Here is a 14879-nt window from a genome sequence, read left to right as displayed (position 1 = left end):
ATCCGTTTCCGTTCCGATCACTTGTCTCAAAAGTAACCGCAATGAGTTGAAAGTTTTAAGGATTAACCCTAAAAAGTGCGTACGTAATAACTTAAAGAAACATGATTTACAAAGTTTGAACATTGATAAGCCTTGCTGTAATCGTATTTATTCAATATTAATTAAAAAAAAAACCCTTACTGTACGTGAGTGTGCATATTTTTTATGAAATACAAATTCTACAAGTTGATTCTATATTTTTTATAACAGGCGGTTTGTATCACTAGCCATCTGTTACATATCCATACATACCTATGTACATAGTTGATACAAATTATCTTTAGCCCCTTATAAAACTTATTGTGACAACGCGATATCGTTATCATATATTCGACCACTCGACCTCTAATCAAATTATATACCCTACATGTGTCCGATAAAAATTCATGGATTACAAACCAAAGTTTATTTTCCATAAACACTTTTGGTCATTTACTCCTTGCTTGGAAAAACAAAAATAAATATGTGGTATATACATACCATTGAAAAAAAAATAATTCTGCATTGAATTTTTTGCTCTTGTACCAGAGTTGTAATGTACTTCCAAAATTTTCCGTTATTTTCTGTTTTTGTTTACTATTTAGTCAATGCTGATTTTGAGTGGATACATAAATGGCACAAACTACAATAATTTGTTTGTAGCAATCTAATTGCTGTGGCACATTCTACTTAATATGCTTTATTCCAAATTTGCACTAAAAGCAAAATATTTTTTATTAATAATAGTTTTTGACAATAAAACAAATCTTCAAAATATACTTAAAGCAAATCGTTAATTTTATTAACAACTTATTAAACATTTAAAGTAAAATAAATGTTTTTATTATGTAAATTTGAGTTGTACATAAAAATATTTTGCTGACTTTTTAATTATTTACAGATTATTTTGAGGTTTCAGCATGGGCAAACTAGGAAAAATCGGATTTATTAGAACATTTTAAGTATTTCTTAGTAGTAATGATAATTTTTTGTTTTACAAATAAAGGGAAATGATAATTAATTTCACTCATTAGTTTTAGGGTTTCAGACTTGTACGATTGGCACAGAAGAATTGTAATGTTCACCCAGACTGTACATATGGCGGTGGTACGTTATTAATAGACTAGGCCCAGCAAATTCGTCAGCCCCTTGTACAGTCGGTGGTCCTTCTGCCTGTAGCACTTCAATGGGTACTTTAAGTATGGAGGATAAGGCTTTTAGTTCAATTTGTCCTCCCCAAGCTGGTGTAGTATGCAATAGTTCGCAGTAGTTTTCAAATTCTGCATCAGTAAGCAAAAAGCCAGTTTTTGGATTAGTCATATAACAAATCAATGAATCTTTATGAGCGCGTATATAGTTAGCAGTTTCCTTGCGTAGTTCTTGCACGCTGTATGTAGGTAACCCTTTTTGAGCTAGCTGATGCCGTACCGCATTGTAGAGGCAATTGCCATCGGAAGGAATATAATGTAGTGTTAATTGTCGTTCTAACAGTTTCGATTGTATAGCACGCCTTTCGATAGCTTTTGGTGCGGACTTTGCATCCTCAGCAGCAATCCGAATATCTTCCTCTCTTTGTCGGGCTTCACGCGCTTTCTTATCACGTCGTTTTTGTGCTTTAGTAACACGTTGGGTAGTCCCAGTGGCATCTTCTTCATCATCATCACCATTACACAATGCGTCATCGAAGTTTTGTTGTTTCCCATTTGTATTCTCGTCTTGGTGTTCATTTTGGTTTTTTATTTGTTGTTCCTTTTCTACCTCGACTAATTCAGAGGCTTGCTTTTTCTCCAAGTCACTCTCTATACGAGCAACCTCCTCCATTATCTCTTTGCGCTTTTTTTTATCATTCTTGGGTGCAGACTTTTTTAAGGCTTGTATTTTAGCCTGCAAATCTTTTCGTTCTCGGCGATGCCTACTAAGTACATCATCCATCACTATGCCTGACAAGGCTTCAGACATCTCAGATTCAGCATTTACTTCTACCATTGTATATATAATGACTTTAAAAAGATAAAGTAAAATTAATGTAGATATAAATACTATTGTGGATATGCACATACAGTACGCGATGTTGGAGACTTTCGATTCAGCCTTTTTGTTCCAATTTGTTGATTTCTGCCAAATTATTTTCAGATAAGATGTACAATAAACAAACTTACTATTAATCAATTAAAAGCTTGCAATAATTATTTTTTAATGTCAAAAGTTTCCGAACACCCAACCTAAATGCTTATTTTATTGTAGAACAATTGTGAGTTGGCAATGTGGTAATTTAAAACGCTGCCTTGCCGACCATTTCAAACAGCTGTGCGGCGTGTTTATATATAAAAGTCTTATAATTTGAGTTTTAAATAAACAAATTAAAGGAAACAATGGAAATTGATTCAAATAACGAAAAATCGATTAATTCGGATAATGCTGAGGCTATCCTGTGTCTACCTGGGCAACGCTTATGCATTTCGGAAGAGACTACTGTGGCTGGTCAAGGAACCTATGAACGTGGCGGTTATATTTATGCTACATTGGCTGGAAGCGTGCAAGTTAAAGAGAAAGATAAGGTACTCACTCTAAATATGTTCTAATAATATTAATAATTTATTAAATTCACGCAATTAGTGTAAATACATAGAAGTTAAGTGTGCTGGTAGCCAGACTATTGTTCCAGTTGCGGGCGATGTAATAACAGCGCGTGTTCTACAAGTAAATCAACGTTTTGCCAAATGCTCCATAATATGTATTGGGGATCACATACTTGAACGTACCTATCGAGGAATAGTACGTAAAGAAGATGTACGTGCTAGTGAAAAGGATAGAGTTGAAATGTATAAATCATTCCGTCCAGGCGATGTGATACTAGCTCGAGTGGTAATTTAATTTTATATATGTGACCTGGTCTACGAAAAGGGAGCTAATGTGCGAAAACTAGTTTTCTGGGAAACAGCTGTTAAAAATCTCATCTTCCATCCGAATCAACTAAAAAGTAAAAATTGATTTTTTTGGAATTTTTGACACCTAAGCCCCCTTTCCGTAGACCAGGTCACATATATTAATAATTTTTTACAGTAAATTAACTATGTACATCTTTTATAGTTACCTCAAACTGAGCTGTCGTGTTACCAATTAAGTACTGCTGAAAACGAATTGGGTGTAGTAGTTGCGACGTCTAGCGAGAGCGGGGCGAATGGTCCACCAATGGTACCTGTCAGTTGGACAGAAATGCAGTGCCCAAATACGCTAGTAAAAGAACCACGGAAGGTAGCGAAAATTGTCGCAGAAAGTTCTTTAAAAACCGAGAAGTTAACTTAGGAGATAAATGAAAATTTTCTTCGTAATTTTAGTACAAAAATCTGCTAATATAAAAAAAAAAATTATGATTGGTTTTGATTTTTATCCAACCTGCTGTGGTGCAGAAATTTAAATTCCAAATATAATGTGAAACATTTTGTACATTAAATAGGTTATTTTAAGTGTTATTTTATTTTGTGTACGTAAACATGACTTAATCAACTTCGGCTTTGAAATTTTCCTTCTTTAAATCATATTCCATTTGGAAGGGGTATACTAAATTCTCGTTTAAGGTCGCCTTCGCTCGATCATGAATGTGTGCTACACGATTTTTGTCACCAAATGAACATTCAAAACGCACATATTCCATCCAAACCGATGTGTTTTCCTTACCGAACTGTAATACCATGTTCTCATACACCTGTCGCCGGCGCTCAGTGTCCTTTTTAGTCTGAAAGCAAAAATAGGGCGTTATTGGATTAATTTTTGAATTTTATAGTCACAGCCACAGTTTACACCTTACCCTTAAAATAACTTGGGATTCCAATTCAGCCATTTTTTCATGCAATTTTAGACAGGGTGGCGGCAATTGACTTAAATGGTCATATTCTTTGCGCACTTTGTCGAAAGGAGAATTGATCATGCAAAACTCCAGGTATTGAGCACGAAATATGCCAAATTTTGGATTAGTCATTTTAATAGCATCACGGTATAATCGATCAAGGGTCGACCGGTCTTCATCATATCGTGTTTTGAAGTATTGAATAGCTAACTCAAATATTGGTCCAGATTTATCTCCTAGGTCCTTCACTGCTTTGGCATGAATTTTTTCAACCATGTCTGAGTCGTTTTGACTTATATAGTACGAAAGCCATACCTCGTACAATTTTACTGATTTGTATGCAGAACACACTTCACTTAGAATGGACTCAGCGATTTTCCTTCCGGTTTCAGTCACGATTAATAAACGCAAAAATACACAATAATGCTCCTCACTCATTAGACCAGATTCGTGACCCATTTTTAGAGCCATCGCCAAGTATTTCCGTTTTGTTTTCAAATCTGTTTCATTATTTTCATTTATAATCAACATTGCGCTAATGTAATCGTGACAGATTGTTCGGGTTTTTAACTGCATGAGAAAAGTACTTTATTATAAAACCATATAGATCTTGTTAGAACCATTACATACCGTTTTTAAGGCTGTTTCGTATACCTTAGCGCATAATTCAATACGTTGTCCCATTGTGCGATCTTTGAACACCGGCATTGTCAAATATGAACCATTGTCAGCAGAGTCCAGATTATCAATTTCTGAAGCATCATTGTTGCTGTGTTCATTTCTTTTAGCATGTTCCTTTAAATCACTCAGTCCAAATCCGCGCAACTCCCGTTGTGCCAAAAAATCCCACAATTTTTCTTGCGATGGATAACGTTCCACCAGATCTTCAATAATTTTTAATTGTAAGGGTGCTGTAATGTTAATAAATGGAGGTTCTTCACAACGCCGCACCAAACCAATAAAAAATTGCAAATTAGTTATAGTTGTGCGACTATTTCTATATACACATTCTGCTTGTCTTAAGGCGCTCTCGTAATCGAGTCTCTGGCCAGCTTCAAATCGTTTATGTGCAACAAACACTAATAAATCAAATAATGTTTTGGTAAGTATCTCTTCATTAGGGTGTCGCTGTAATCCTCTTGTACAAATGTCTTGCCATATAAAACTTTCGCTATCATTGCTGAAAGCCCATAATGCTGCTTCCACCCAGTTTTTTTCATTAGATCCATGATACTAAAGGAAAGAAAATAAAGTAGAGTAAAAATAACAATATACTCCTATTATTTAAAAATTTCAATCTTACAGTGAGCATTTTTTCATAGATGCCAAGTACTTGTGCTGGATTCGAATGTTTGCTGAACTCTATGAAGTGATTCCACAAGCCTTCAGCCTCCGGAAATTTTTGAAGACACTCCCGATACAATTTTGTAATGTGATTTATAAGGTTATTCTTCAGACCTCGCACCTCAGTTTTAAAGCTGGCTTCCTTGCGCTCAACCAAGCGATACATCTTACGTTCAAGTATAATATATTCCACATAAGTACGACTGTTAACACTCTTTTGTGTAAGCTGTAGTGCGAAGGATTCCCTTTTCTGTTTGTAATTACTATAAGTAACATTTTAATTGAAATTAAGGAATTGAAATTTTATTGTGTGTTTACCTGATTTCAGAATCGTCACAGATATTGTATCTTTTCAATTGTTCGTAAACCGGCAAAGCGCGCTCCTGTAATTCCTGAACGACCTCCATTGCACAAAATTTATTCTATGTTACTTTTTTTATTATATTCTAATGTTTTGCAATTAGAAAAGCTAGAAGCATAAATTTATCTCTGCATAAATAATAATTTTTATAATTCGCGTTAATATGTACATAAGAATCCTGAAGTTAGTTGCAGTTCTATTTAAAACACGTTGGGTTAATCAGCTGGTACTCCGATATGAATTAGGAATTATTTATATTCTTTAATATTTTTTATTTTTATTTTTTGTATATCTTTTTAACTCGTTGACATTTGGTAATTACACAAAATTTTGAAATGAAAGGAAAAGGCCAGTAAAATAGAAATATTAAAACTTTCATTAAGTTTTTTTTTTTACATATAAGTGTCCGTACTCTTTTCTTTAATATTTATCAAATCCCCTGATCAATCGTAATTTTTCGAAATAAATTTTATAATTTAAGGAATAAAACGGGTTTAGAGTATAAATATTGCCAATAGTACGGCTTCACTTCACCGCTAAGGTAGTTTGTTATTTATCGTTTTGACAATTGTAGGCTTATCAATTTACCAAACTGTCAGTGAAAAAGTTACCGTCTCGCCTCTCTCTAATAATGCATTTACATCCCTTACACCCCTTTAACCTAATACTAATTCGTTTGACTATTGCTATTTTGCACTTCATACGGAAGATTTTGGCAGTTCATAAATACCTTCAGTTTATTGTTTTTTTGGTGGTTTAGTTACAATTTAGCGTTGAATTTTCGATCCTTCCCTTCTAAACATTGTACAAAAGTGTGTAAAAGTATTTAAAATATTAGTATTGGTGAATTAATAGCTGGTTTGGCAGCAACAGTGAAGAATGTCAGAGAAGCAGAAAGGTGACACGTCACGTCCAACCACTGCGTCTGCTGTGGCAGATGGTCCAGGGTTGACTACAATTCCGACAGCCAATGCTGTTGTAAAAAACCCACTTTTAAGTGCGTCTGTTACGGGTCTAACATTTGATGACTTTCCTAATAAGCCTTTGCTATTACCGCCGGTGGCTATTAGTCGAGGTAAGTGTTTTCTTTACCTTAAACATTAGCACTTGTTGCGCATAATGGGATACCAATACAATACGTTTACGACATCTAAAGTTGTTTCTTTATTTCGATTAAAAGTGGATATAAACATATGTATGTACATTTTAAATTAACTTCAACGACTTTCTGATTTTTACTCCATACTACGTGTGGAGTGAGAGCGGTACGTGGGCAGATCCAATGAAACTTGACGTCTCCGACAACACCAAACAATTGCCCAAATTAAGAGAATTATTAAAAGAAGCAGCAGCAATGCGCCTAACACTATTGCAGCTATAGAAGCTTCAGTGAGCACAAGATCGCGTACATCTACGTTGTATGAACGTTGATTGCCCGTGACATCGAATGCTGTAAGTGCCACTTTCGGTTCGCAACACGTTGCTATATACGTAGCTTTCAAGGGTTCTGTAGAGGCAACCGTGTAGCTATTCCGGTACAGTAGTCCACTAGAAGGCACAGTCTGCAAACGTAATATGCCTGACTGCCAATCTTGGGCGGTTATGTCTAGTGTCCAGAAGCGTTCCGCGCAATCAGTTGACTGTGCATTAACGTTATCACAGCGACTGCCAAAAGTCCACGAAATAGATGGTGCTGTCGTATCCTGTACGAAAAGTATAATGCTTTGAATATTGTATTCTATATATTTATATCTAATATATATACCTGCAAGTCAATTGTAGTTGAGCTGACCACTTTCAAGTTGAGAGATAGAGTAGCCACACCGCCACCATGACAGGTGAATGTAATTTTATCCGTGGTTCCTTGAGGGGTGCCATTCGGTATTAAAACGGTTACGACAACTTTGGCTATTTCACCAGCATGCAAAAATAGGCTTTGCGGATTGAGACGTAAAAGAAAACGTCTTTCGTCAATCACCTGTATGTTGTGATATACTGCTTCGGTACGGGTATTAGTCACCTCAAATTCCAGCGTTCCCATCATGCCTGGAGCCAGAAGTAGTTGCGATTGTAGGCCCATTTCGATTTTAGTTGCGTCGGGTTGCAATAAAGTGGCTGTTGTTCCACGGGGCACACCGTTATATTTATAATCTACATTAACGACTGATGTAGGCATTCCCGTATTGTTTATTGGTATGATCGGTCGACTACTTTGTATTTCGTTGTCAGAGAATGTTTCCACTTCATCCTTTGGAAATGTTACATCCGAATTACCTATTATTGGTGTTTCAGCTGATGCTGTTTGTAGTTCTACATTGCTACTAAAACGTAAATCACTGTGTGTTCTTAGAGTTTTCCCAGGGAAGGTTTCCGATAAAGTAAACAAGCGCGATCCATATGAACTTACAGGATAGGTATTTCGATCCCCCAGCAAATACATATCGAAGCGTTTAATGAGATCATCTGAAAAGTATGACATCATAAAGTATAACTTATAAAACAAGTTAAAAGCAATACGTCTGTTTTTTTACTGATGTTAATGATATGTATATATGGTATAAGGGGTATATCTCAATGAGGAAAAAGTTTGGCTTTCACTGGCTTCAAGGTTATAAGCTTAAATTATAATTATTTTAATTGCAATCATTGATATATAATATTTAAATCGAACTTGCGCATTCCACTTATTTCAGTCATACGTATTAAAGTATTTTTATGGAAGTTACGTGCATCCTTATCTCTAATTCTTGATTCTTCTAATTGAAAAACAATAACAAAACTACGTCATTGTAAAATGCTTAATTCTAGCTTATTTTGAAACACCTATAGACTCGTATATGTAATAAACAATGATTTATACAATCGGACTTAAATTGACGTCGCTGTAAAAATAACTGTGTGCTATTTAGAAACTGTTTTGCAGTTTTATTTATTTAGAAACTGTTTTGTTTTTATTAATTCCAATATAATATACTTATATTTCCTCTTTTATTTCAAAATTTCCACGCTGTCCTCATTTAATCATGTAAATACTGGGTGAATATGTTATCACTGCATATTGAAATATAATAAGCTTATCATAAATTCACACAAATCTTCTTCTCAGACGAGCTTTCAAAACTAAATTAGCACACATACATATGTATGGACGTGAACATATGTGTATTCACTAGCGTCAGTTCGACCGAATACCTCCTTTCAAACTTATAGATTCCTAATCTTCCACAAATGTTTGCTTTCTTATTTTTAATTTAGTCGAATTTTGAACCTTGTACGTAAAAGAGTAACGGGTATCATACGCTCCATACAAACAAATTTATTCACATTTGGTTGTTACTTACCCAAGAACATATCTGATTTACGTTCAGCGCGCACGAATACACTGTACTCATCGTTTAAGGATTCCGGAACCATTTTCAATTTGTAAACAGTGGCCTTACGTAGTTTATTCAAGGGAACGTAAGCATCTAATCGACTGTCATCCGCTCCAAGTGTTACAACAAGTGACTTGAACTTCACAAGCTTTCTTAAGTTAATATCTGTTGTGAGCAAGAAAAGATTTAAAACAATTTCAGTTACATAATCCGAAGATTACAAAAGTGTGAGTCAGTTAAAAATTAACAATCAATTAAAAGTTATTACAGTTATCTCATAGTCATTTTATGTGAAGATGATAGAATTGCGAAGTAAAATATATATATATATACTATATTTGATTTAAAACATTGAATTCAATGAATTGTTATTTATTAATTATTGTTTCGTAATCTATTTGTTAGAAACACATTTTTAATGTATTTACGTAATATATTGCTATATTATGTGCATGATTGGAAAAAGTGAATTTAAAATCTCAAATTTCATGACAAAAATCCAATAAGACCAACAAGTTTTATGTGGCAACTCCAACTAACGAGTCAGCTGTTACTGACATATGCGTGTATGTGCGGTAATCAGCTGTTAGTGAATTCTCAAACAGCAAAAACAGATTCAATAGAATTTTTGTGTGTTTTGTGTTATAACTTTTTTTTGTTTGAATATTTGACAAAATAAACAGTGATATATGAAACATTTCAAAGTAGATGAAAACAATAAAAACTAATATCATAATGTAAAATAGCATATTCAAAGCGTATACCTTGTAAAAAAACATAAAGCTCAAGGATAATGACAAGAAGTTGTTAACTATAATAAGGTAAGGGAAGCTTAATTCATTAAAGGTGTACCAATCAATATACTACGTAGTTATATATGTCTACATTAATTGTATATAATTCCTTGTTCTTACCGCATTATGTATGCCTATATATTGTTACGTGTATATTAATTATTTTGAAAGTGCAGCGCAAAAGAAATGAGAAACGATAAAGTTCTTATTTAGTCTTACCAAATGAAATTGCTGTCAGCTTGATTTTTTATATGTACACACACATGCATGCAATCATACATATGTATGTATTTATGTGAATGCAGTCAACTCTGTGTAATCGACGCTATTGGATGCTACTTTTTTCTACATCCGTTATATGATAGTGGTTGGAGTTTTACAGTTTATACATATCGTCACTTTAATACACAAATGATCTGTCCAAATTTTTTTTTGTTGTGTTTTGTTTTAATTTATTAAGTTTTTTGATTTCTCATATAAAAATAAGGAGTATTTGAAATTATTGCAGTTTTTTCAAATTAATTGCTTTATTATTAGCTAAGGACCCTCTGTATTAGAGCAATGTTATCTGCTATATGTAGGCTCAAGTTTAAATCAGCACTAAACGTTTTATATTTAGGGTACTCGCAACTTGTCGTAACGCATCGTAAAAATATTAATTTTTACACTTGTTTCAAAAATTTGTTGTGAGATTAAGTACCAAAATGAGTTTACAAAATAACAATTTTCAACGCTATGTTTTCGGTTCGTTATAATTATAACTTAATGATACTATATGAAACTCCTAATTATGTTTGCAGTGGGTCTTCAGGTTATGCGACAGATAAACACATAATTAATTATATTCATTGTTATTATTATATTAAATATTGCCAGAATAAATCATTAAATCATCCGTGTTTCTTCGTCGCACGACACCAGTTTAATAACAAGGAGATCATTTTATAATCTTTTTCAATAATATTCAAATATTACAAAAAATCTTTACTAATACAGTGTAAAAGGTTTATAATGTGAGATGAGTCATATGCGTAAAACAAATACTACATATTTCATATTGAGTGATGTTTTTATCTAAAACATTTAGTGTATATGTGTGCGTGAATTTACTGATTTACTATGTACATGTGTATGTATATGGGAAAGTACATCGGGTGTGTAATTATTGTTATATTATGAGTTTATATGGACAAAGTGCAAAAATATTTATATACTATACAATGTGCAGTTATAACATACGAGCAAGTACATAACCCATTGTTGCGAACATACAGACAAACAAACTTTGTACTTACGTTTGACAGACAAAGCGGCGGAAACTTGAAGAATTTGCATTTCTTAAGTACTTTAACTAATATATAGTGGTTATAATAAAAAACATTTATTATTATTTCACTAATGACTTACATAGAAATATTGTAATATTTATTTTTTTTTATTTTCACTTAAGCAACTAAACACAGATTATACGTTTAACATTTATAAAAATATATAATGTAGCTTTCTACGTTATGCATATTATACATAGGTATATAATTGTGTATGTACGTATGAATGTACTATGTATGTATATGCATATTATTTATTTATACGGTTTGTACTACGATATAAAATACTACCATATAATAATAGTTTCTATTAATTTCGACACATTTAACAGTAATGACACACAGTAGAACGTTAGAACCTAAATATAAAAATTATAAAACAGTTCAGTATGAATTAGATTGTATATGTTATATGTAAATAAATAGATATATTTACATTTGACGGTAATAAGGTATGTAGCTCGAAATAATAAACACACTTAAGGACTAATGTTAATCAATGTTATAATTTACACGCACACTAGTGTAGCTGGCGCACAGTGTAGCGAAATGTTCATTTCGGCAGCACTCCTTAACACTACCGTTTTTTATTTATTTATTTTTTTTATGTTTTACAATAAATATAAATATGTGTATATATGTATATTTAATAAGTTTAACAGTATATTATGTATACCGATTACATTAAAGCTTAACATTGTTATGGTGAAATGCTTTCATTTAAAGCTCCAATTCACAGTTTACAGTTTTCCGGAAGTGTAGATTAGTAGTTATACATTTTGAACAAACAGGACAAGGACACAATAAAAGTATAACAAACAAATTGAGTTACGCTATTTAAATAAAGTTTTATGTTTATTGTGCTGTTTTTAGTAGCCGCATAGTGTTATTGCTTAAGGAATTAAAGCGCTGCAATAGATTGCTTCTCTAAATATATGGTACATATGTATGTATCGTATATTAGTCAACTTGAAAGTGTTTGATTTTTGTATAAATTAGTTATTGTTGTTGTTGTGCAAATTTGTGTAAATGTGCGTGTATGTGTTGTATGTGTGAACTAACCACCGTTGGGCGTCTCCAGCGTAGCTGCCCGCATGGGTGCATCGATTTTGACGTGCAGGCTCGAAAGGGTCGTATCGACCGGTATATCCACTTCCTGTGTGCCCACATAGGCGTCGGCAACAAGTGTTAGCTGCATGTGAGAAAATAAATAGTATTTGTTTAAGTTGTTATTTATATTTCTTATTGTTTTTGTTCTTATATATACTATTATATGTAATAAAGAAGTACTAAATTGTAAACTATTCAAAATAAACCGAAAATATGCGCTGAAAGTCAAGATTATTAAAAATTGTCAACCAGTATGATTTGTTCACGTGCTAATGGATGGCACCCTTCACTTTATTGACGTTCCGTAACCTGGTTTCCATTGTATGCCAAAACAAAGTACTTTAAATAGTTTAAATTTTCCATGGCACTCATTTCGTTTTCATTTTATACTCATACATTTATGTATATATGTATATGTACATATAGTGTTTGTAGTAAGTGTTCGCCTTTTCCACGCTTTTGCGTTCAAATATCATATTCTGCGCTTTGCCAATGCAATATAAAACAAGAAAAAAAGTTAACGTCTGTTTTACCGACGCCATGATATCCCTCACAAAAAAAAAACAAATCATTTTGAGCGATTAGTTTGTATGCCATTTATAGCTATAGGATCCGATCTAAAAAAATTTTATTCGGGGCGGAACCTTAAACAAAAATTCATATTAAATGGCAACTATAGTGGGCCGATATCGGCGATTTCAACAAATGTGCTTTCTTACGCAGAAAAGAACGTTTGCAAAGTTTTGCAATGATAACTCAGGGACTAGTTGGCGTACATATTGTTGTTGATATCATGAAGTAATTTCGTTGAACGGTGCTGAGTTGACAGTTCTAGATCGGTTAAAAATCCGGTTATGTATCGGTTATTTGTACCCGATTGCCACGGGAATTCTGAAGAGCGGTACTGAGTTGACAGTTCTAGATCGGTTAAAAATCCGGTTATGCATCGGTTATTTACACCCGATTGTCATGGGCACTGATTTCGAGCGCCTTCCAGTTTCCTGCTGCATGTCACAAACTACATAGCAAGTTTAATGTAGTCTGTTCAGGGTATAAGCATGCTTGTGTTTTGTAGCCAGCCACTCGCTTTCAAATTAAAGCGTTTTCCACCAACTTCATGGTGCGTTGGTTTTCCAAATGACAACGTATTTAATTACCAGTGTTTTTACCTCAAATTTCGCTTTTATAACGCTTGACCTAATGCTAGGTTTACACCGCCAACATTCAGTGTTGTGTTGGTTAAACCTCGTTTTCGCACCCTTGTGATATTCACAAGCATTTTAGATGATGAGTTTAGTTTTTAAGTAAAGATTTTGAATTTTAGCTTCAACAGTACCATTTCTGATTAATTTCATCAAATTTAAAATAAAAATTCATCTCCTGTGAAATTACTTGCCGCTTGGAATTCATTAAAGTTCATTGTGAAATTTGCCACAGTCCAGTGACTTGGACTATATCGCGCTTGCCATCAAAACTGCATAACTGGATAGTGGAGTGCGCAACCCCAACCGCAACCGCAAGCTGCCGGCAATGTGTAGAGCTATTAACGGCTAACAGTGGTATTTAGCATTTAAACAAGTTTTTAGCTTTCAGTTGTGATTTTCAGCCATTTTCACTAGGCACCGCGATAAAATTCATAATGCCAACAACAACTACAACGTTTATAATAAATATTGCATTTGAAAACTTGTACTTGTTTTGTAATTGGAAAAGAAAAACTACGCTACTTAGCAACTAAGGTACTGCCGCAGCAGCACGGCAGCGGCTAGTTGGCTGGCGAGCGTTGTATAAGCAATTATAATTACAAGTGGCAATTAAATTTGCGCACCGCCGCTTGACAAGAAGTAGAAAAGTAAAACAAAAAACACGCCAGCACATTTGTTAACTCGTTTACGATCAATCAATCAATTACCCGCTACACTCCATAGCGGTACATATGTTAGACCGCCGAATGAGAGTGGGAAAAGCGCTCCTTATCTGAAATGCCTCACATGTGAGTCCCGGTGTGTTTATGTTAGAGAAATGTGCGCTTACCGTTCTGCCCTCCAGCTCCTGCGAGTTTTCGCTACCCACCAGATGCAGTACTTCGCCACCCGAACGTATGGCCACCTCGCCGAGTATGCCGCCCACAGCCTCTTGTGTCTCGTTTTCACTGGCCGAACGTTCACCATACCAGATGAGGTAGAGCTGTAGCATTCAAACGATTCAACGAAATTTGTAAATAAATCAAAAAAAAAAAAAAAAAATCGAAAACCAAAAAATACTTTGCACGCTTACTAACCCTAATGCGCTTCTTCAGCAGCGTTATGGCGGCATCTTGTACCAGCTCGGTGTGCGGCGGTATCGCTGCGGTTGATATGAAGACGGCGCTGTCGTATGGCACCAATTCCGAGGCGTGCACAATGCCGACAAACGAATTACCACCATCTTTCACCTTGATGCTGTTCAAACCGGCCAGAAATTGGCGCGTATTATTGAAGCTATAGGCGGCCGGTATACCTAGAAAATAGTTTTACATTAATTTATGATTGTGGCAAATTTTGTTGTAGACTTAGTTAAATAATAATTAATGCCTCTAGAATACACCAACTCACTTAAGTGTTATTAAAGTATAGTTAAAGGAGTTGAAGAATATATAACATAGAATGCGTTAACGCAAAGTAAAAGGAAAGTAATAGGACTGAGGCGATTTAAAAATCGTTA

At 34.2% G+C, this 14879-nt stretch overlaps 5 protein-coding genes across 8 annotated transcripts in view; 2 read left to right on the top strand and 3 right to left on the bottom strand.

Annotated features, from left to right (window-relative positions):
* Positions 1–884: 884 nt before the first annotated feature.
* Positions 885–2231, bottom strand: LOC108975923 (OTU domain-containing protein 6B). The gene is made up of 2 exons (XM_018944763.1): positions 2079–2231; positions 885–2018 (listed from the first exon to the last, which is right to left on the bottom strand). The coding sequence occupies exon 2, from the start codon at positions 2002–2004 to the stop codon at positions 1063–1065; it is 942 nt and encodes a 313-aa protein (XP_018800308.1). The 5' UTR covers positions 2005–2018; positions 2079–2231; the 3' UTR covers positions 885–1062.
* An 80-nt stretch (positions 2232–2311) lies between these two features.
* On the top strand, positions 2312–3472 carry LOC108975924 (exosome complex component CSL4). Its single transcript, XM_018944764.1, has 3 exons — positions 2312–2576; positions 2635–2883; positions 3109–3472. The coding sequence occupies exons 1-3, from the start codon at positions 2391–2393 to the stop codon at positions 3322–3324; spliced, it is 651 nt and encodes a 216-aa protein (XP_018800309.1). The 5' UTR covers positions 2312–2390; the 3' UTR covers positions 3325–3472.
* On the bottom strand, positions 3468–5891 carry LOC108975922. Its single transcript, XM_018944762.1, has 5 exons — positions 5528–5891; positions 5169–5472; positions 4496–5098; positions 3827–4435; positions 3468–3754 (listed from the first exon to the last, which is right to left on the bottom strand). The coding sequence occupies exons 1-5, from the start codon at positions 5614–5616 to the stop codon at positions 3518–3520; spliced, it is 1842 nt and encodes a 613-aa protein (XP_018800307.1). The 5' UTR covers positions 5617–5891; the 3' UTR covers positions 3468–3517.
* A 352-nt stretch (positions 5892–6243) lies between these two features.
* The window catches only part of LOC108975846 (mucin-17), a 57676-nt gene continuing 49040 nt past the window's right edge, over positions 6244–14879 (top strand). For both annotated transcript variants that reach the window (XM_018944602.1, XM_018944603.1), the window contains exon 1: positions 6244–6645. In XM_018944602.1, the coding sequence (XP_018800147.1) occupies positions 6450–6645 (196 nt within the window). In that variant the 5' untranslated portion in view covers positions 6244–6449. The remainder of the gene's footprint in view (positions 6646–14879) is intronic.
* Positions 6711–14879, bottom strand: part of LOC108975847 — a 34817-nt gene continuing 26648 nt past the window's right edge. For all 3 annotated transcript variants that reach the window (XM_018944605.1, XM_018944604.1, XM_018944607.1), the window contains exons 3-8: positions 14458–14675; positions 14211–14363; positions 12129–12258; positions 8912–9109; positions 7336–8033; positions 6711–7273 (exon numbers count right to left, since the gene is read on the bottom strand). In XM_018944605.1, the coding sequence (XP_018800150.1) occupies positions 6806–7273; positions 7336–8033; positions 8912–9109; positions 12129–12258; positions 14211–14363; positions 14458–14675 (1865 nt within the window). In that variant the 3' untranslated portion in view covers positions 6711–6805. The remainder of the gene's footprint in view (positions 7274–7335; positions 8034–8911; positions 9110–12128; positions 12259–14210; positions 14364–14457; positions 14676–14879) is intronic.

This window comes from Bactrocera latifrons, unplaced genomic scaffold (genome assembly GCF_001853355.1).
Source record: "Bactrocera latifrons isolate USDA-ARS-PBARC rearing strain unplaced genomic scaffold, ASM185335v1 scaffold_7, whole genome shotgun sequence".
Lineage (NCBI taxonomy): Eukaryota > Metazoa > Arthropoda > Insecta > Diptera > Tephritidae > Bactrocera > Bactrocera latifrons.
This window is presented reverse-complemented; position numbering and strand designations above follow the sequence as displayed.

Bases quoted from the DNA above. Each gene is read 5' to 3' on its own strand.
- LOC108975923 (XM_018944763.1), bottom strand. From the start codon at position 2,004: ATGGTAGAAGTAAATGCTGAATCTGAGATGTCTGAAGCCTTGTCAGGC.
- LOC108975924 (XM_018944764.1), top strand. From the start codon at position 2,391: ATGGAAATTGATTCAAATAACGAAAAATCGATTAATTCGGATAATGCT. The intron at 2,577-2,634 runs GTACTCACTCTA...TCACGCAATTAG, and splicing joins AAGTTAAAGAGAAAGATAAG to TGTAAATACATAGAAGTTAA. The intron at 2,884-3,108 runs GTAATTTAATTT...CATCTTTTATAG, and splicing joins ATGTGATACTAGCTCGAGTG to TTACCTCAAACTGAGCTGTC.
- LOC108975922 (XM_018944762.1), bottom strand. From the start codon at position 5,616: ATGGAGGTCGTTCAGGAATTACAGGAGCGCGCTTTGCCGGTTTACGAA. The intron at 4,436-4,495 runs GTATGTAATGGT...TTTCTCATGCAG, and splicing joins ACGAAACAGCCTTAAAAACG to TTAAAAACCCGAACAATCTG. The intron at 3,755-3,826 runs GTAAGGTGTAAA...TTTTGCTTTCAG, and splicing joins AATCCCAAGTTATTTTAAGG to ACTAAAAAGGACACTGAGCG.